Below are 16,496 nucleotides of genomic sequence, written 5' to 3'. Positions count from 1 at the left end.
CAGTGGTTCTCTAAAAGAAGTCATTTGTATGCATTTCCCATAGGGTCCTATGTTAAACTAAGTCCCCCGCTGGCGGCCATCTTGGATGATGGATCGACTACAAAGTAACAACACTTGGTCAGCACCTCATAAGGAACATTCATGCCATGTTTGGTTTCATTCCATTCAGTGGTTCTCTAAAAGAAGTCATTTGTATGCATTTCCCATAGGGTCCTATGTTAAACTAAGTCCCCCGCTGGCGGCCATCTTGGATGATGGATCGGCTACAAAGTAACAACACTTGGTCAGCACCTCATAAGGAACATTCATGCCATGTTTGGTTTCATTCCATTCAGTGGTTCTCTAGAAGAAGTTCAAAATGTAAAAAGTTAACGACGACGAAGACGACGGACGCCAAGTGATGAGAAAAGCTCACTTGGCCCTTTGGGCCAGGTGAGCTAAAAATAAGGAAATTAGGAATGGTTGCCAATGAGACACCTATCCACCAAAGTTCAAATAAAATAGATGGAAGCAATAATAGGCAACCGTATGTCCTACAACAATGAGAAAAAACAATACCGTATAGTTGGCTATAAAAGGCCCAACATGAAAAATAAAATGTTGTCAAGGACAATGGACATATGACAGATGGAAATTTAATATCATAAAGCAATTATATACATGTCTATATATATAAAAAGTATGAAGGATCCAAGTCTTCTTCTTTCTGAAATATAAAGCTTTAAGAGGTTAGCTATACACTGCTGCCATCAGATCACTATCCCTATGGCGAGCTTTATGTGACAGAGTTCACAAGCTTGACAAAAACATACAATACTTACGGTCAATAGATCATATGGGTTAGTCCAGGTCTGTGCCATGTTGTAATGTTTATTGGTTGATGTTGGCGTAGGTGCTACATGTAATTTCAACTGTTATAAAATATAAAATAATTATATAAGGTGCTGTTATTCTAGCATACAAAGATATCATTGCTTTTAATACCAAATAAAAATTATGTGCATGTACATATATCAAAGGGCTTTAAACTCTTCAAATCATACCTTTTTTTATATTTAGTAACTATATATTTATGTATCGCATTGATTTGTCAAATAATTAATTATTTACATAACTTGCATATTGAAAAAATATCATTTAAAAAAGATAACTAATAAAGCGCAATAATTTTTAATTATTTACATCTTATGACAACCAAATGCAGTTGTATTAGTTTTTCCTGGAGGTGTTACATGAACTAAAGCTAGCTTAAACCTTAGTATGTAATTGCTTCATATTCAGGTGATCTGGACGTTTTCCACAACCCTTTACTTTAGCCGTAGCTTTCCGGTTCAAATATTTGGCTGCCATTTTCTGATTTTTCTTTTCCACTGTTATGTGGTTTTTGAGTTCCCTTATATTTTGGATGTTATACACTTGACCACACGAGAGGATTGTTCTAAGTTGTATTGTTTATTTAGACAATAAAATATGTTAAACTCAACCAGGTTTAATCCACTATTTTCTACATAAGAAAATTCCTATACCAAGTCAGGAATATGACAGTTGTTATCCACTTGTTTGATGTGTTTGAGCTTTTCATTTTGCCATTTGATTAGGGACTTTACTTTTGAATTTTCCTCTAAGTTCAGTATTTTTGTGATTTTACGTTTTACCACTTTTTTTATTTCTGTTAATTTTTGTTATGACCCACAATGCAACATTTTGTTATTTAACTAATTATTGTTACATATAAATGAGAAATTTTATTTTTATTTTTATATATATTATGAGCAAAAATTTATCCTTGAGCTTTTGATTTTTTTTTTTGATTTTTTTTTTGGTCTTTAAAATATATTTTTTTTAAATGTAAGTCAAGATACATATTGTAGCATAACAAATGAGTGAAGAGTATTTGTATTGTATGAGAGAAAGTCAGAGAGCGAGAAAATATTACCAAATAAAACTTATATGTAACCTTAAATATTATAATTGTAAAAATCAATTTGTCAGTGATAAAAATTGTTTACTGAATTATTTTCTATAATATGTAACCCCTTGATACCCTTGTCAGGTGGTAGTGTAGGGGTACATGTATGTTAAATCCTGACTATTGAAAAAAAAAAAAAGATAAAAAAAATAAAAAAAAAAAAAAAAAAAATTGTTGTTTGTAAATTCTATACTTGTTCAATGGACTACTAACCATAGCAAGTTCTACTCCATATCCTACTCCTTGTCCAAAGTTAGTTGGTTTGTAGATCAGATTGATTTTCTGAATAATGCCAACCTGAAAGAAATAGTCAAAACGCATTGTGAGGAAATAGTCAAAACACAATGTGAAGAAATAGTCAAAAAAGAAATAGTCAAAACACCAGGGATCTCCATGGATGAAAATTGAACGATGGAGGAACTTTCACTATCACAAACCGTGTCTACGCCGTACAGTGTAGCGCGATCGAAACTATTTCATCCCTCCACATAAGGATTGGTGAACATGCTAATTCATTGCTTAAATTATACTTATTTGAATTTTCATTATAGATCCTTATAAGTAGAAGTATAAATATTTTCAATGATTGCCGTTTCTAACCATTCAAAGACCAAGCCTTCATGGTCCCCCCCCCCCTCCTTTTAGTCGAGAAAGACCACAAGCTGCCATGAAGGTCCCAATGTAGTTTTCTTGCTGTTTTTGGTAATTGTCATGGGGGTTAAAAATCATGTAGAGCTTATTTTTCATGGACACTGTGAAATTCAATAGTCATGAACCCATTACCGGTATGGCTGATATGCAGCAACAACAAAACGATCCGTACGGGTTATGTAAAAGGTAAAAGAGATTTGTAAATTAAACGTTGACAAATGAAAAGGTTTTTAATGACTATATCTAGCAAATTGATGCTATGCAACATGCATCTTTGGAGTCTGAATAGCAACCGAAAATGCGGATGTATCAATTTGATTGTAAACTACGAAATGAATTCGGAATTATGATACAATATTTTTTGCAGGAAATATTAAGTTTTTACTTTTTAACTTTTAAAGCAATTCTATATTATCGTTACAATACAGCAGTACTCAAGTTATTTGCAACGAAATAATAATTACTGTTTTACGTCTTATTTTGTACTTCTTAAAAAAGGTGGATGCTGATTGCATAAGTCAAAATAAAAGCATGTGTTCGACTTGTTAAACTGTTTTCTTTGTAACTGGATTATTAATTTATTTATTTAATCTAAATTATCATAAGCATTTGCGGAAACTTAGTTGAATAATTTGACAAATGAATCGTCTATCTTCAGATAGTATTCTCCTGTCTGGTTTGTTGATCTACCTGTACAAGTTCAGGTACAAGTGATTAGCGATCTCAATCCGGATATCCATCAGGCGTTAGAACTGTATTGAATTATAATATAAAAAAAGTCTGAGGGTTATGCAATTACATGCATTTGATTATAATTGCTATAAAAATTATTTGAACTGGAATTATGACATCAAGTTTTCTTGTCTTCCTCTGATTTTGATTTTTCATAACAGGGTGATTTGGCCTACTGTTGTCTTTCCAAAAGTAATCAATTTTTCGTAAATAAAAACATAAAAAAAATGGTATTAGTACCCATTATCAAAGAAGAAAACAGTTTTAATCCAAAAACAGATATTAAGTAGACTTCATATATATGTCTTCATTGATTAACATAGAAATACACAAAATAAAATTATGAAATCTTGTATCAATGTATTTGTGTTCTTGTTAAGTTTTTTTTATGTTTTTAATTCTTTTGATTGTTTTATCCAAAATAAATATGACTTAATAAATTTCACGAGTTCAAATCCCATTTTTGAGTTTTTGAAAGGATTTCTGTTTCTCAGTCTTAAGTTTTTCAATGTTTGTGTTTTGTGTACTCTTGTTCGTCTTTTTGTTTTTTGCTATGATATTGTCAGTTTGTTTCCTCCTTTCAAGTTTGAATGTCCCTTTGGATTCTTTGTCTCTCTCTTGAACTTTCTAAATTTGAAACACTATGAGTAATTTCATTTCTTAAGCCAAATTCAAAATAGCATTACTTCATTGGTTGATTTGACAATTTCTAAGATTTTTTTAACCAATCACAAAAATTTTATAAGCACGTTTGAAAATATTACCCAGAATGCATTAGATTCTGAAAAGGTGAATTATATCATATTTCTGTTTCTCAGTCTTAAGTTTTTCAATGTTTGTGTTTTGTGTACTCTTGTTCGTCTTTTTGTTTTTTGCTATGATATTGTCAGTTTGTTTCCTCCTTTCAAGTTTGAATGTCCCTTTGGATTCTTTGTCTCTCTCTTGAACTTTCTAAATTTGAAACACTATGAGTAATTTCATTTCTTAAGCCAAATTCAAAATAGCATTACTTCATTGGTTGATTTGACAATTTCTAAGATTTTTTTAACCAATCACAAAAATTTTATAAGCACGTTTGAAAATATTACCCAGAATGCATTAGATTCTGAAAAGGTGAATTATATCATATAATTGTGTATGCAATGTAAATGTGATGATACTTATTTTTTTTTAATAGTTTAAATTGTAAAAATATACAAATTATCTCTTGCCGCAGTATAGCCTTTTTGCACTGAGGGGCGCGTAAAGCAAACACAGCTCAATCAAATAATCAATCTTTTTAATAATTCTACATTAAAACTTACTATATAATTAGCAGCATCATAAATATCATTGCCAGCAATAGTTTGGTAAAACTTATAATCAGCTACAGCAATCAATCTACACAACTTCTTTCCTGTTGCTCTTTTTCTTCTGCTGTGGGGCATATCATGTTCATCTAAAAGTATAGTTATTTATTTACCAATACATCTAAAAGTATAGTTATTAATTTACCAATACATCTAAAAGTATAGTTATTAATTTAACAATACATCTAAAAGTATAGTTATTAATTTAACAATACATCTAAAAGTATAGTTATTAATTTAACAATACATCTAAAAGTATAGTTATTAATTTAACAATACATCTAAAAGTATAGTTATTAATTTAACAATACATCTAAAAGTATAGTTATTAATTTAACAATACATCTAAAAGTATAGTTATGAATTTACCAAGAATCATTCAATATATAATAGAAATATCTTTAACTTGAAATTAAATGTTAAACTATCAAAAATAAATTGCTGTTAGTTGTATTTAAATTTTCAGAGGAAATCATTAAAACAATCAATCAAGGGCAGATAATTATAATGAATTTGATAGGACAGTTTGCATTTTGCAGGATTTTTTTATAAATTTTGATAAATATTATTAAATGACCTTTCAACTTAATAAAAAACTCAGGGGTTCAAATTAGCAGTGGTCCGAGGTCCACGACCTTCCACTTTTGAAATCGGACTTTCGTTTTGGTTACTACAGTACTCCGCCATAAGTATTTGTAAAACAACAATGGCGGTCACGTCACGGAAGGGTAAACAAGATTTGACCGTCGTCTCCATGTCACAATCGGGATGGCAATGAATCTATATATAGATGATCATGTGGAAAAACATGTGGTTGTCATGTGACAAGTGCGTAATGACGTCAGAGGCGTCTGCACTTACGTTGTATCTAATGTAAACAAAATGGGTCGCAAGGGAAAAGAACTGACATCTGATCAGAAAAGTCGTCTCGCTGCATTAAATGATGCAGGTTACAGAAAAAGTGAAATCGTCAAATTGACAGGCATTAAACAGAGTACTGTTTACAGTATTTTGAAGAGGTATGAGCACCGGGGTGATATAGAAAACATTCGGAGAACAGGCAGACCAAAATCCTTTCATGACCGGGACATGAGAAAACTTTCCCGTTGTGTAAAAAAACATCGCCGTAAATCTTTATCTGAAATTACTAATATTTTTAATGAGAGCATTGATCGACCTTTCTTTAAACGAACTGTTGAACGTAAATTACATTCTGATGGGTTTCACAAGCGGTCAGTAAAGAAAAAAATTCGTATCCGTGAGGTCAACAAAGAAGAAACGAGTGGCATATTGCAGGGGGAATTTACATAAAACTGTGATGAGTGCAAGGTAATCATTGGGCAGGATTCTCGTGTCAGTGTCTGGAGAAAGGTCAGAGAAGAGTGGCTGACAGATTGTATTTGCCCTCCATCTCAGCGCAAGTATAGTTTAATGATCTGGGGATGCATCACTTACCATGGTGTCGGAACTATTACTGTTGTTGAAGGTAACATAAATGCCTTAAAATACATTGAAATTATTGACAATAACTTGTGGCCAGTGGTTGTTCGTCATTTTCCAGATGATAACTACGTTTTTCAAGATGATAATGCCCCCGTCCATCGAGCCCGATCTGTTCAAGATTTTCGTAGGGAAACGGGTCTAAAAAGCATGAACTGGCCAGCTCAGAGTCCCGACCTCAATATTATAGAGAATTGTTGGTGGGTATTAAAAAGGAAACTGCAAAAACGAACTCAGAACATAAATAATACCAAAGATCTGGAACGTGAAATTCGTGACATATGGGACAAATTGACAGTTACTTACCTGAAATCGTTGTATAACAGCATTCCAAGGAGGATTTTACGAGTAATGAGGAACAAAGGAAACATAACAAAGTATTGAGGTAGGATTTTTTTATTTTGTTACTTGTTAAATAGTTCCAAGTTTTTTCAGGTGCAGATTTACATTGACTGGCGGCCATTTTGTTTTTACCAATACTTATGGCGGACGACTGTAGCTACGTCCGAAGGACCTTTGATATGAAAGAAAATAAAAATTAATTTTGCCAAAATTTCCAAACGATCTCAAAATGTATTTTCAGCTTCATTATTAATGACAGCGATGTTCGTTTTGTTCAACCGCTAGCTTTATACCGAAAATCGACAACAAGTAATTTGAAAATCTGAGTAAAATCGTATCTGACTGACAAAACAACATTGAAAAACAATAGAGCCATAAACCGGAAATGAAGACAATCATAATACCGGATCCGATTCCAGGTGCGGATAAGGGTAATTCCAAAAAATAAGGGTTTGCCTATCAACTAAAATGAAAAAAAAATAAGTTCCGGGCAGGTGACAAAATACATCTATGCTGATGAAATATAAACACTAGAATTAAAGACAAAAAGATATATAGAAAAGATAGAAAAAGTAGAAAATATTTTATACAGAAACTCAAAATTACTTTTAGTTCACAAATTTTCATGTTAAAATCCAATAAAATGTGACAGTAATTTTCTTTATCATTAATAAATGTTGATATTACATGAAGATTTTTTTTTACAGTGTAAGCATATTACTACAATTCCAAGAGGTCATTTCATCTCAATTTTGAAGGGGCAGTAAAAATCTGGAAGTTCCTCACTTTATTTTCACACAGGAACTAATATATGATAATAGTGCAACTAGATATGATACACTTAAACAGCTTTGCATTTGAACTGTTTAATATAATGGTATAATTAGTAATTAATTACCAATGGTTGAGACAACACACCTACCCACAGTGACACCCTCCCAAATACAAAAAAAAAGATTATTTCAATTTATATACAAGACAATTACATTTATCATTAAACATGTTATACAACAGTGATGTTGACAATGAAACAAAGTTAAATTAACCTAACACCAAAAGCACATTAATTCTGTATCTTACTGAGTTTGGAAATATTTCAAGTAAAAGTAGGACCTGGAATTTAGGTTGTGGACCTTTTAGTTTGGAGTGTCAAAGGTCCTGAACCTTCCAGTACCAAATGTTAATTTGAACCCCTGAAACTACCTTGACCAAAAACTTTAACCTAAAATGGGACAGATGGACAATCAAACAGATGCAAAGAATGCCCCTCTACTATCCCAGGTTGGGCATAAAAGCTATATTCCAAGAAAGTTTAAGTAATGGTCAACCTAGTAACAGAAATGTACCTTCATCATGATCATGTGCATGTGTGACTCCTGCTGTCTCTCCGTCATCACCATCTATATGAGCAGCACCACAAAAATTTGGACTGAAATTAATTGAAAATAAACATCATCAAAGTGCATAAAATTCTAGAAGTAAATACACTTTATATGACATGTATAAGTCACTGTTTCGTGTAATTAAGAATGTTGTTTCTAATTTTTTTATATATCTGTTACTGTGTTTATACTGTGATCTAGTCAAGCATGCATTTGATTGTACAGTACGCCCAGGGAGTTTGTAATCCCAAACTCCATACACCAAAATTTTTCTTGGTGTAACACCAGGAAACTCCGACATCCCTCCTTAAATCCTCGGAGAAATTTGGGAGTATTCCCTCCGACTTCCGCGTAAATTCGCTACCTTTTGTTTATTGTATTAGTGACATCTCTCCCATTCCGGTGTAATGCGGTGTCACACCAGGTAATTAATTGCCCTAATCCTTCTGATCTATGCCGGTACGCGAGAGTCAAGGCATGTGAGATTTATAATGTAATTAAACAATTGTATTTCCTGTCTATCGATAATCAGGTTATATATCTGATTGCTTGAAACAAATAAAAGATTAAAAAGCAAAACGTTATTGTTAATTACACTGTACATTTAAAATTAGTTTTATTAAAAACAACTGTATTTGATTTTGACTTCGGTTTTGTTTTTTTGTCAGTAAATAAATATTTAATTCACAAAAGAGATATAATTGTGTAAAAATAAACGGAGAATAATGCTGAATAAATGTGGGCAGTTTAAAGAAAATTACAAATCTCAAAGTTTAGTATACAAGCTAAAAAGTAAAAAAGAAAATATTATTCACTAATGCTAATAAGTCTACTTAATTTTCATTTTACGATTACATAATTGCTTGAAACAAATAAAAGATTGAAAAGCAAAATGTTGTTGTTAATTCTTTCAAGTACATTAAAGTTTTATAATTAAAATAAACTATACTTGATTTTGACCTCGTTTTTTTATCGGTAAATTATATTACTTATGATTTGCGTTAAAATTAACGAAAACTAACGCTGAATATAAAATGTGAGCAGTTAAAAGAATATTATGTGTCTCATGTAATCTTGTAAAGATGCAAGTAAAAAAGAAAATACTATTCACCATTCGTTATGCTTAATAAGTCTACGGCATTTTCTCTTTACGATTTGTTAGCATTACTTAAAGAATGATACATTTAGGCTATAACAGGAATACTTCTATAGCTGCATCAACTTGTCGTTGCATAATATTAATTTACGCACAATGAATGTAAACTTGTGTGTTAACTTGTATTTAGGACAGTGATCTTTAAATATCTTTAAAACAATTAATTGCCATGGGAAGACGATACACATCTCAGTGATCAACAGTGCGTGATTGAACTCGCTCACAGTATTGAATGCTAAAAATAGTGACATCAATTTTGTCCAGGAGATTTTTATTTGGCGGGAAATATTATCAAGTAACAGTAAACTCAGGTGACCTTTCTGGATGACCGTGGGAAAATTCATTCAGGATTTAAATTAGCTTTGTAATGATTGATATTTTTGTGCATTAAGATTGAGGCTCTAGAAGGTCCTTATAAATTTGATTAACCAGAACACAAAATATAATCCTTTTCTGAATGAACGAACCTAGCCTTTTATTTTTACGTTTCTCAGTGAACACAAAAGTGGACATTATTTATACGTTCATGGTCAACAATACATTGATGGTAGATGAAAACACGATGAATGTTGTCCAGTTTCTGTTGAGCGTTGGTAGAGATCCTCTGTGAAAATGTGCAGATCGTTAAAATCCGATCCACATTTTATTTCACATATTTCATTCACGATATAATTTCATTTTCATTCTACAGTGATTGTTGAAATACTTCTTTTTTTTTATTTAACCAAGGACTTTTAACGAGCAGTAAAGTATGGATTGCGCACATCCAATTTAATTTCAAATAATAAAGGATCAATAACATATCATAACAGAGATAAACAATACATGATTTTTTTTCTTTATATAATTAATAAGGTTGTGATTATTGTGTTGTGTCTGGGCGGGGAATGTCTCTCAGTGTTGTGTTTTTATGAATATAGGGCACATTGCATATATATAAAACGTTTTCCCTTCGTTCAACAGAGTTGTCACTTTACAGTTTCTTTTCTGAATTCAAATAACTCAAGTCAGTAATGTAACGGAGGTAGTGAAACATAATATTTTACATTGCAAAATAACTGAAAGTAACAGATTCACTTTTTGGTCCGATAAATTAACTCTTGGGTTAAGATTGGACAAATTACCGTAAAAACAACATTTTGATTTAAGCCAGTTGATTTTTATATATTGATCAATTAATGAACCGGACATTGCTCACTTAGTAGGTAATAAAAGATACTAATTGTGGTAAAATCGTCTTTGTTGAAAAAACACAAATTATGACCTGACCGGACTATATTAATAAAAATACAAAAAAAGTGTTTTATTCGTATTTGTATTCGTTGGTACGTTTTATTTCAAAGACAATTATATGGCACAAAAACATACAAGAATAATTATCTTATTTTGACTGATAATGTCATACTTTTATCTGTCAAAGAAAGGACATTTTAATACCGTGTTTTAAAACACACAGGTGCAATCAAGATCGATTAAATGTACATAGATAATAAATCTGGCTAATCCGATTATGTTGTCACGCATCATTAATTTTCAGTACATCCGATGGGCAATAAACCAATTAACGGCCACGCGGTGTTGGGAGAGAATCTTTGGAGGAAATTGGGAGTATAATCCGTGATTCGCGGTGTCACACTGCTACAGTCCGAAATGGGTGATTAGAGTTCATGATTACAAACTCTCTGGGCGTACTGTACCTGTCCTAAGTCAGGAACATGTGGTTCAGTGGTTGTCATTTGTTGATGGGGTTCATAAGTGTTTCTTGATTTTTACATAGATAAGACAATTGGTTTTCCTGTTTGAATGGTTGTACACTAGTCATTTTTGGTGCCCTTTATAGCTTGCTGTTCGATGAGGGTCAATACTTAGTGTTGAAAGCCGTATTTTGACCTCTAATGGTTTATTTTTTACTAATTATGATTTGGATGCAGAGTTATCTCATTGGCAATTATTAGCACTCATACCACATCTTCTTATATCTATTTACCCAAGGCTTTCAATGCTAATACATATGTTTCACTATAAACTAGACATAAACAGAGAGTTGTCCGAGGACTACATAATTCTTTAAAGGCTTTTTGATTTTTCGGATACACGGATACTGTATGTAAGCAGGCTGTTAACCAGAAAATGCACCAGGTGGGATACGGTACTTATTAAAAAAGGCTGGTATTTCCATAAAAAAAAGATAATGTAATATCTATTTTCAGCCAATTCAATACAAGAAATATGATTGGTTGCTGTCATAAATCATATTTAAATGTATCTATATTTATCACAGTGCATTCCCTAAACCACAAAAATGACAGACATTTTTTTGGCTTTAACTCTTACCCATTTCCCCCTTTCTGAGCCTCTTCCATTTCTTTAGGCCATTTTGCATCACTTCCTTTGTAGACCATCATAGTTCTGCTGGCTCTGACAAGGGTATCTATGTGCCTCCATGCTGGCTGTAACAGATTTTCTTTAATGTGGATTCTTATTATTCATGCAGGACTAATTTCCTAATTTATTGACCTTTTTTACTTTTTTGATTCAAGCTTCACTGAAAGGTCTTTTAATTTGTAGATAAAACTTGCGTCTTGCATACAAATTTTTATCCTGGTATCTATGATGAGTTTATTTTCGTGGATTTTGTACTTATAGCTATTTTTTGTGGATGTGGCTAACTAATTGAAGAAATCTTTAATCAACACGAGTCCATTGGACTGAAATAAAGTAAGAATTTACTCTACAGAATGTTGCCTAATAAGTAAGAAATCTTAAGAAAGGACATTATCTCCTCTCAGGTGGCATCTGACAATTTAAGAAAAATAATGGTTTTACTCATTGTTGAAGATGACATATATATAGTTGTCTCATTGGTATCATACATGTATCTTCTTATTTTTATCATATACCCATCATTTTGCCCATAGTGGTTTTCAAGATAAGGAAGAAGGAGATAGAAGACTACAATTATAACTTACCTCAATAATAAAACTTTCGCCAGGGATAGATATTGTGGCAGATATAACCCCATCATGGAGAAAGGCATTCACCTCAGATTTTTCCTCTCCTAAAAACACAAAAGGTACGGTTTATTAGTTTCTTCTCTTTATAATAACAGTAAACTTTAAGTTATAAAAATAAATAAGGCCTGATTCATTAAGTTTATATCAAAGATCCTGCAAAATGGCATTGTGAAATCTGAAATATGGGTGGGTGGCAAGTACAGTGATAATAATCAAGGTAAGTAAAATTCAAAATTTGACTTGTTCCCTGATTTTGATGACACCTTTCCTAGATACTATGTGTGTTTAAATTGAATAACCCTATGTATAAAAAAAAATCGTTGACTATTGCTTCAGAAATCCCCTCCGACAGAACTTATGCTTTAAAAAAAGAAACTTGCTCAGTTGACCATGACAGCAAAAATTATAATGTGGTGATTAATTTCTATTTTTAAGTTGCCATGTTGATGGCAGTCGATCTTTGCTACAATCTCTAGTTAGGAGATTAGACGGTTATCTTTTTATGAGGACTTGATACAAAGAAATCCATCAACATTTCAGTTATTGTACATTATAAAAGTAAAATAATAAAAACACCAAACTACAAGGAATTTCAAACTAGAGGGTCCAAAATCAAAAGATTAGATTATCTGATGTGGTGCCTTTTTCAGATAATTTGGGGCCTTGAGAGTAACTAGAAGTTTTTAGTTGCAATTTTAATTTCAATATACATAATGTTAACTTTTTGAAAGCAATCGATATTTTTAACAGAGATAAATACAATGAGTTTAAAAATTCGTTTGTTGTTTGTAAAATGCTATTCTTACCATCTAAAGTTCCATAATAAAAGCTGTTAGTATCTAGATGTTCATCTGAAAAGGTTCCATCGCTGTTGACTAAATGCACTTTAAAATCTTGCGTAAATAATCCCTTTGCTACTTCCAAATTCAAAGAAAAATTTCTGAAAAATATTTAACAAACATTATTTATACAAATTATATTGTTATAATAAAATAAATGAACCACTGTACATGTAATACAATGAATATCTTACTTTTTTCTGTTTCCTAAATGTAAATGTAATTTTAATGAAAAAAATATTTCTTTCAAGTTCATGAAGTTGTTAATAAGCCACCCATGCTACCTCATGTAATAGTCAAAGTTGTAATTACATGTAAATGCAAAAGTACACAGATAGATAGAATGCATGAACTATTTGTCATATTTGAAATTGTTTTGTAAATAAACATTGGTGTTTATCATGTTTATAGTTTCTCTTTCTTATGAATTGCGTAACATTTTGTCACTGGTTTTTTTTAATCTTTAATCATGTTAATAGTTTTCTGTATGGTAAGGATACTTAAGTCATAGTGATTTTTAAAGAAAACTGGTTTCAATAATGAAATGTCATTATGATGCATAAATTGAAAACTGGTTTACATTAATCAATCATGATTTAAAAGAAAATCGGACCTATAAAAATTAAAACTGAAATTAATCACTATATATACTTACCTTCCTAAAGCTGAAAATTTGACATGCTTATTATGAGGAGAATCACCAATGCTTCTCTTCGCAACACTTTCAATATCAACTGATTCAAGTGTCTCATAATAGCCTAACTTTTCATCAATAGATCCTGCAATATAAAATTTATTAAGAACAGTTTTTAGTGTGCATCTAATATCCAATGTTTATCACACATTCTTAACTAATAAATACAAATTTAAAAATATTTTTTGCAGAATTCCACAAAATCCACATATTTTTGTGTATATTTAATGTTTCATTCACAATCAGATGATATTTTACTGTAAAATGGGATACAGGTCACATATGGAGGCATATCCTGTACGAACTGTGACGCCCGTATATGACACGGAAACAAGGCGTAAAAATCATACTTTATCCTGGCGGCATTGCAGTGTTTACAAAATGCATGTCCAGGCGTCAACCAGGCGTAAAATTTAAATGAGTACGCCTGTTTCACAAAAAAATAGGCGTAATATGCAAATGAGTACCCCTGGTCAATAAATAAACCAGGCGTAATATCCTTACATAATACTACACTTATTTTAGTTCAGTGTATTAACCCTAAGCTGTGTACTTTTGTGTATTTGATACAAACTTCTGTACTCTTGCTTTTATTTCTTATTGTTTGACAAAAAACTTGAAATATTTAAAACCATTGAAGAAGCTAATATAGAAATAAATACATTTTATGCAGACAATGGCTCAAATAAGTTTAAGTTTAAATAAGAATTATAACAACTATTTTTTCTTGAAATAGCATTTTAACTAAGTTGTTTTTGAAAATTATTGTCTTTTGAACTAATTTATAAATGATAATACTGCAATTTAACTTAAAGTAAAAGATTTTAATGTTATTATCCAAGGATAAAGGTTTTGGGATTTCAAAAATTCTGATAGAACATAATACTTAATAACTTAGTTATACTCACATTATTATTATTTACCATGTATTACTACTTTCCTTTTATTTCACAATTTTCATTAATTTATTTGATTCAGTATTTCCAATTTCAGATTCTTCCAAAAAGCACAAAACAAGCAAATTATCCCTGAATATATGAAGCTGCCATGTGTCCAACTTTAACAAACTAAAACCAAAGAGCCAAATTTTGAAAAAAAAATCCCATGATCCTTTAAACAAAGCATTATGGGTATTTCTATTTACGCCATACCAACAGTTTTACGCCCGTAAGAAAATTTACGTCTTGCTTATTTCAATTTACGCCTTGATTATTTCAATTTACGCCAGGTTAACTGCTTTTTTCTACGCCCGTAAGGACTACAAATTTACGTTTCCTGCTCCCTTACGCTTGGATCTAGACACGTAACTACCACTTACGCCTGGTTTACGCCTTTTTTCCAGGCGTAATACGCCTTATAATTTTGTACGGGATATGACTAACTGTGCCTGCGTGTGACGTCACAACAACAAAAGTCAATAGGAACAGGAGATCCAAAAATCAAAACCGTATATTCAGCGATAAACCATTTTTGTAAACAGTGACATGCAAAATGTAAAACATTTCAAATGACAAAACAATTTTTTATCTAGTCCAAATAATTATGACGTCTTGGAAGGCTATTTTGAATTTTTGCTTTGGCGCCGTCCGTTGATGTAAGGTGTTGAAGAAAAAATATAATAGCCTTTCAAGATGTCATTATTATTTGGACTAGTTTTTTTAGGGTGGGTCTTTTCACCACCGAACATCGCTGAACACCCTAAAAACCACCAAACACTAAGAAAAACAGTGATATTTTACAATAAAATGATTAAATAATTTGAAATACATATATTTTCATCAATTTTAAGATATTCATGAGCATCATTTGAATGTTAAAGTCAAAAATCAATATAAAGAAAAACGTCTCCGGATTCATGATTTTTTTCTCCAGATTCATGGTGTGTATAAAATTCAAATACCTTTGTAATTTAATAGTAATCAGTTCAAGTATCCTTGGTCTATTTCATCGGTTAGATTTTGATATTTTGTCTCTTATAAATATTTTATCGAAGACATACATGTAATCATCATGGTCATAGAAGAAAAAAATGGAAAAAAATATACATTTGTGGTCGGCCGAGTTCAAAAAGTGTGTTATACACTGTCCTTTTCTGTTCTATGTAGATAGTTGATCTCTTAACTTTATGATTTGTTTATAAATAAATAACTAAAATATTTTTTTGGGGTCACATATAACGATAAAATAAATGTACGGTGGTGTTTGGCAGTATTCGGTGGTGAAAAGACCTACCACTAGTCTATTTATATGGATAGTCGACCTTCCAATGGATAGAAACAAGTGCCTGTGATTTTTCAGTACAGATTATGTAAAAAAAATAATCTCAACATTTCATTTACCGTGATTTGCATAAACAACGTGAACAAATAGACAAATATGCACTAGTTTACAGATGAACATCTTTTCAATCTAAAAATGTTTTCATTGGTAACCCCGCTCACATCAAAACTTCCGGTTCCTTCAAGGGAGATAATGAATGCTCCAAATTTGGCGGGAAAATTCAGAAATGATTGATTGCTAAAATATGCCGCAGCGACGCAAGAATACTATTTTCCGACAAGAGCTTTTTCGAGCGTTTACGTTGATCTGATTTTCTAATTAGATCTTATATATATATATTCGAGCTGGGACTATTTTGTATTTTCTTCATGATACTGTACCGCCGGTTTAACTGAACATAATTTGAACTGAGTTGGCAACTATTATGAAGACGCTTTACTGTAAATTCTGTATGTATATATATATATATATATATATATATATATATATATATATGATACTACCCTGTGATGATTCCAAAAGCACAACAAATCTTCTTAACTGTACTCTATTGTACTCGGCATGTTTTGGCATAACTAGTTGCATGTT

At 31.5% G+C, this 16,496-nt stretch overlaps 1 protein-coding gene across 1 annotated transcript in view; it reads right to left on the bottom strand.

Moving 5' to 3' along the window:
* The window catches only part of LOC139502743 (ADAM 17-like protease), a 53,199-nt gene extending 37,102 nt beyond the window's left edge, over positions 1–16,097 (bottom strand). The window contains exons 1-9 of the mRNA XM_071292309.1: positions 15,968–16,097; positions 13,590–13,713; positions 12,902–13,035; positions 12,051–12,139; positions 11,416–11,531; positions 7,890–7,972; positions 4,657–4,790; positions 2,183–2,266; positions 822–911 (exon numbers count right to left, since the gene is read on the bottom strand). Of these exons, the coding sequence (XP_071148410.1) occupies positions 822–911; positions 2,183–2,266; positions 4,657–4,790; positions 7,890–7,972; positions 11,416–11,531; positions 12,051–12,139; positions 12,902–13,035; positions 13,590–13,713; positions 15,968–16,028 (915 nt within the window). The 5' untranslated portion in view covers positions 16,029–16,097. The remainder of the gene's footprint in view (positions 1–821; positions 912–2,182; positions 2,267–4,656; positions 4,791–7,889; positions 7,973–11,415; positions 11,532–12,050; positions 12,140–12,901; positions 13,036–13,589; positions 13,714–15,967) is intronic.
* Between the last annotated feature and the right edge of the window lie 399 nt (positions 16,098–16,496).

The sequence above is a fragment of the Mytilus edulis genome, chromosome 14, assembly GCF_963676685.1.
Source record: "Mytilus edulis chromosome 14, xbMytEdul2.2, whole genome shotgun sequence".
Classification (NCBI taxonomy): domain Eukaryota; kingdom Metazoa; phylum Mollusca; class Bivalvia; order Mytilida; family Mytilidae; genus Mytilus; species Mytilus edulis.
The sequence above is the reverse complement of the archived record's forward strand: the minus strand, read 5'-3'. Positions and strand labels throughout refer to the sequence as shown.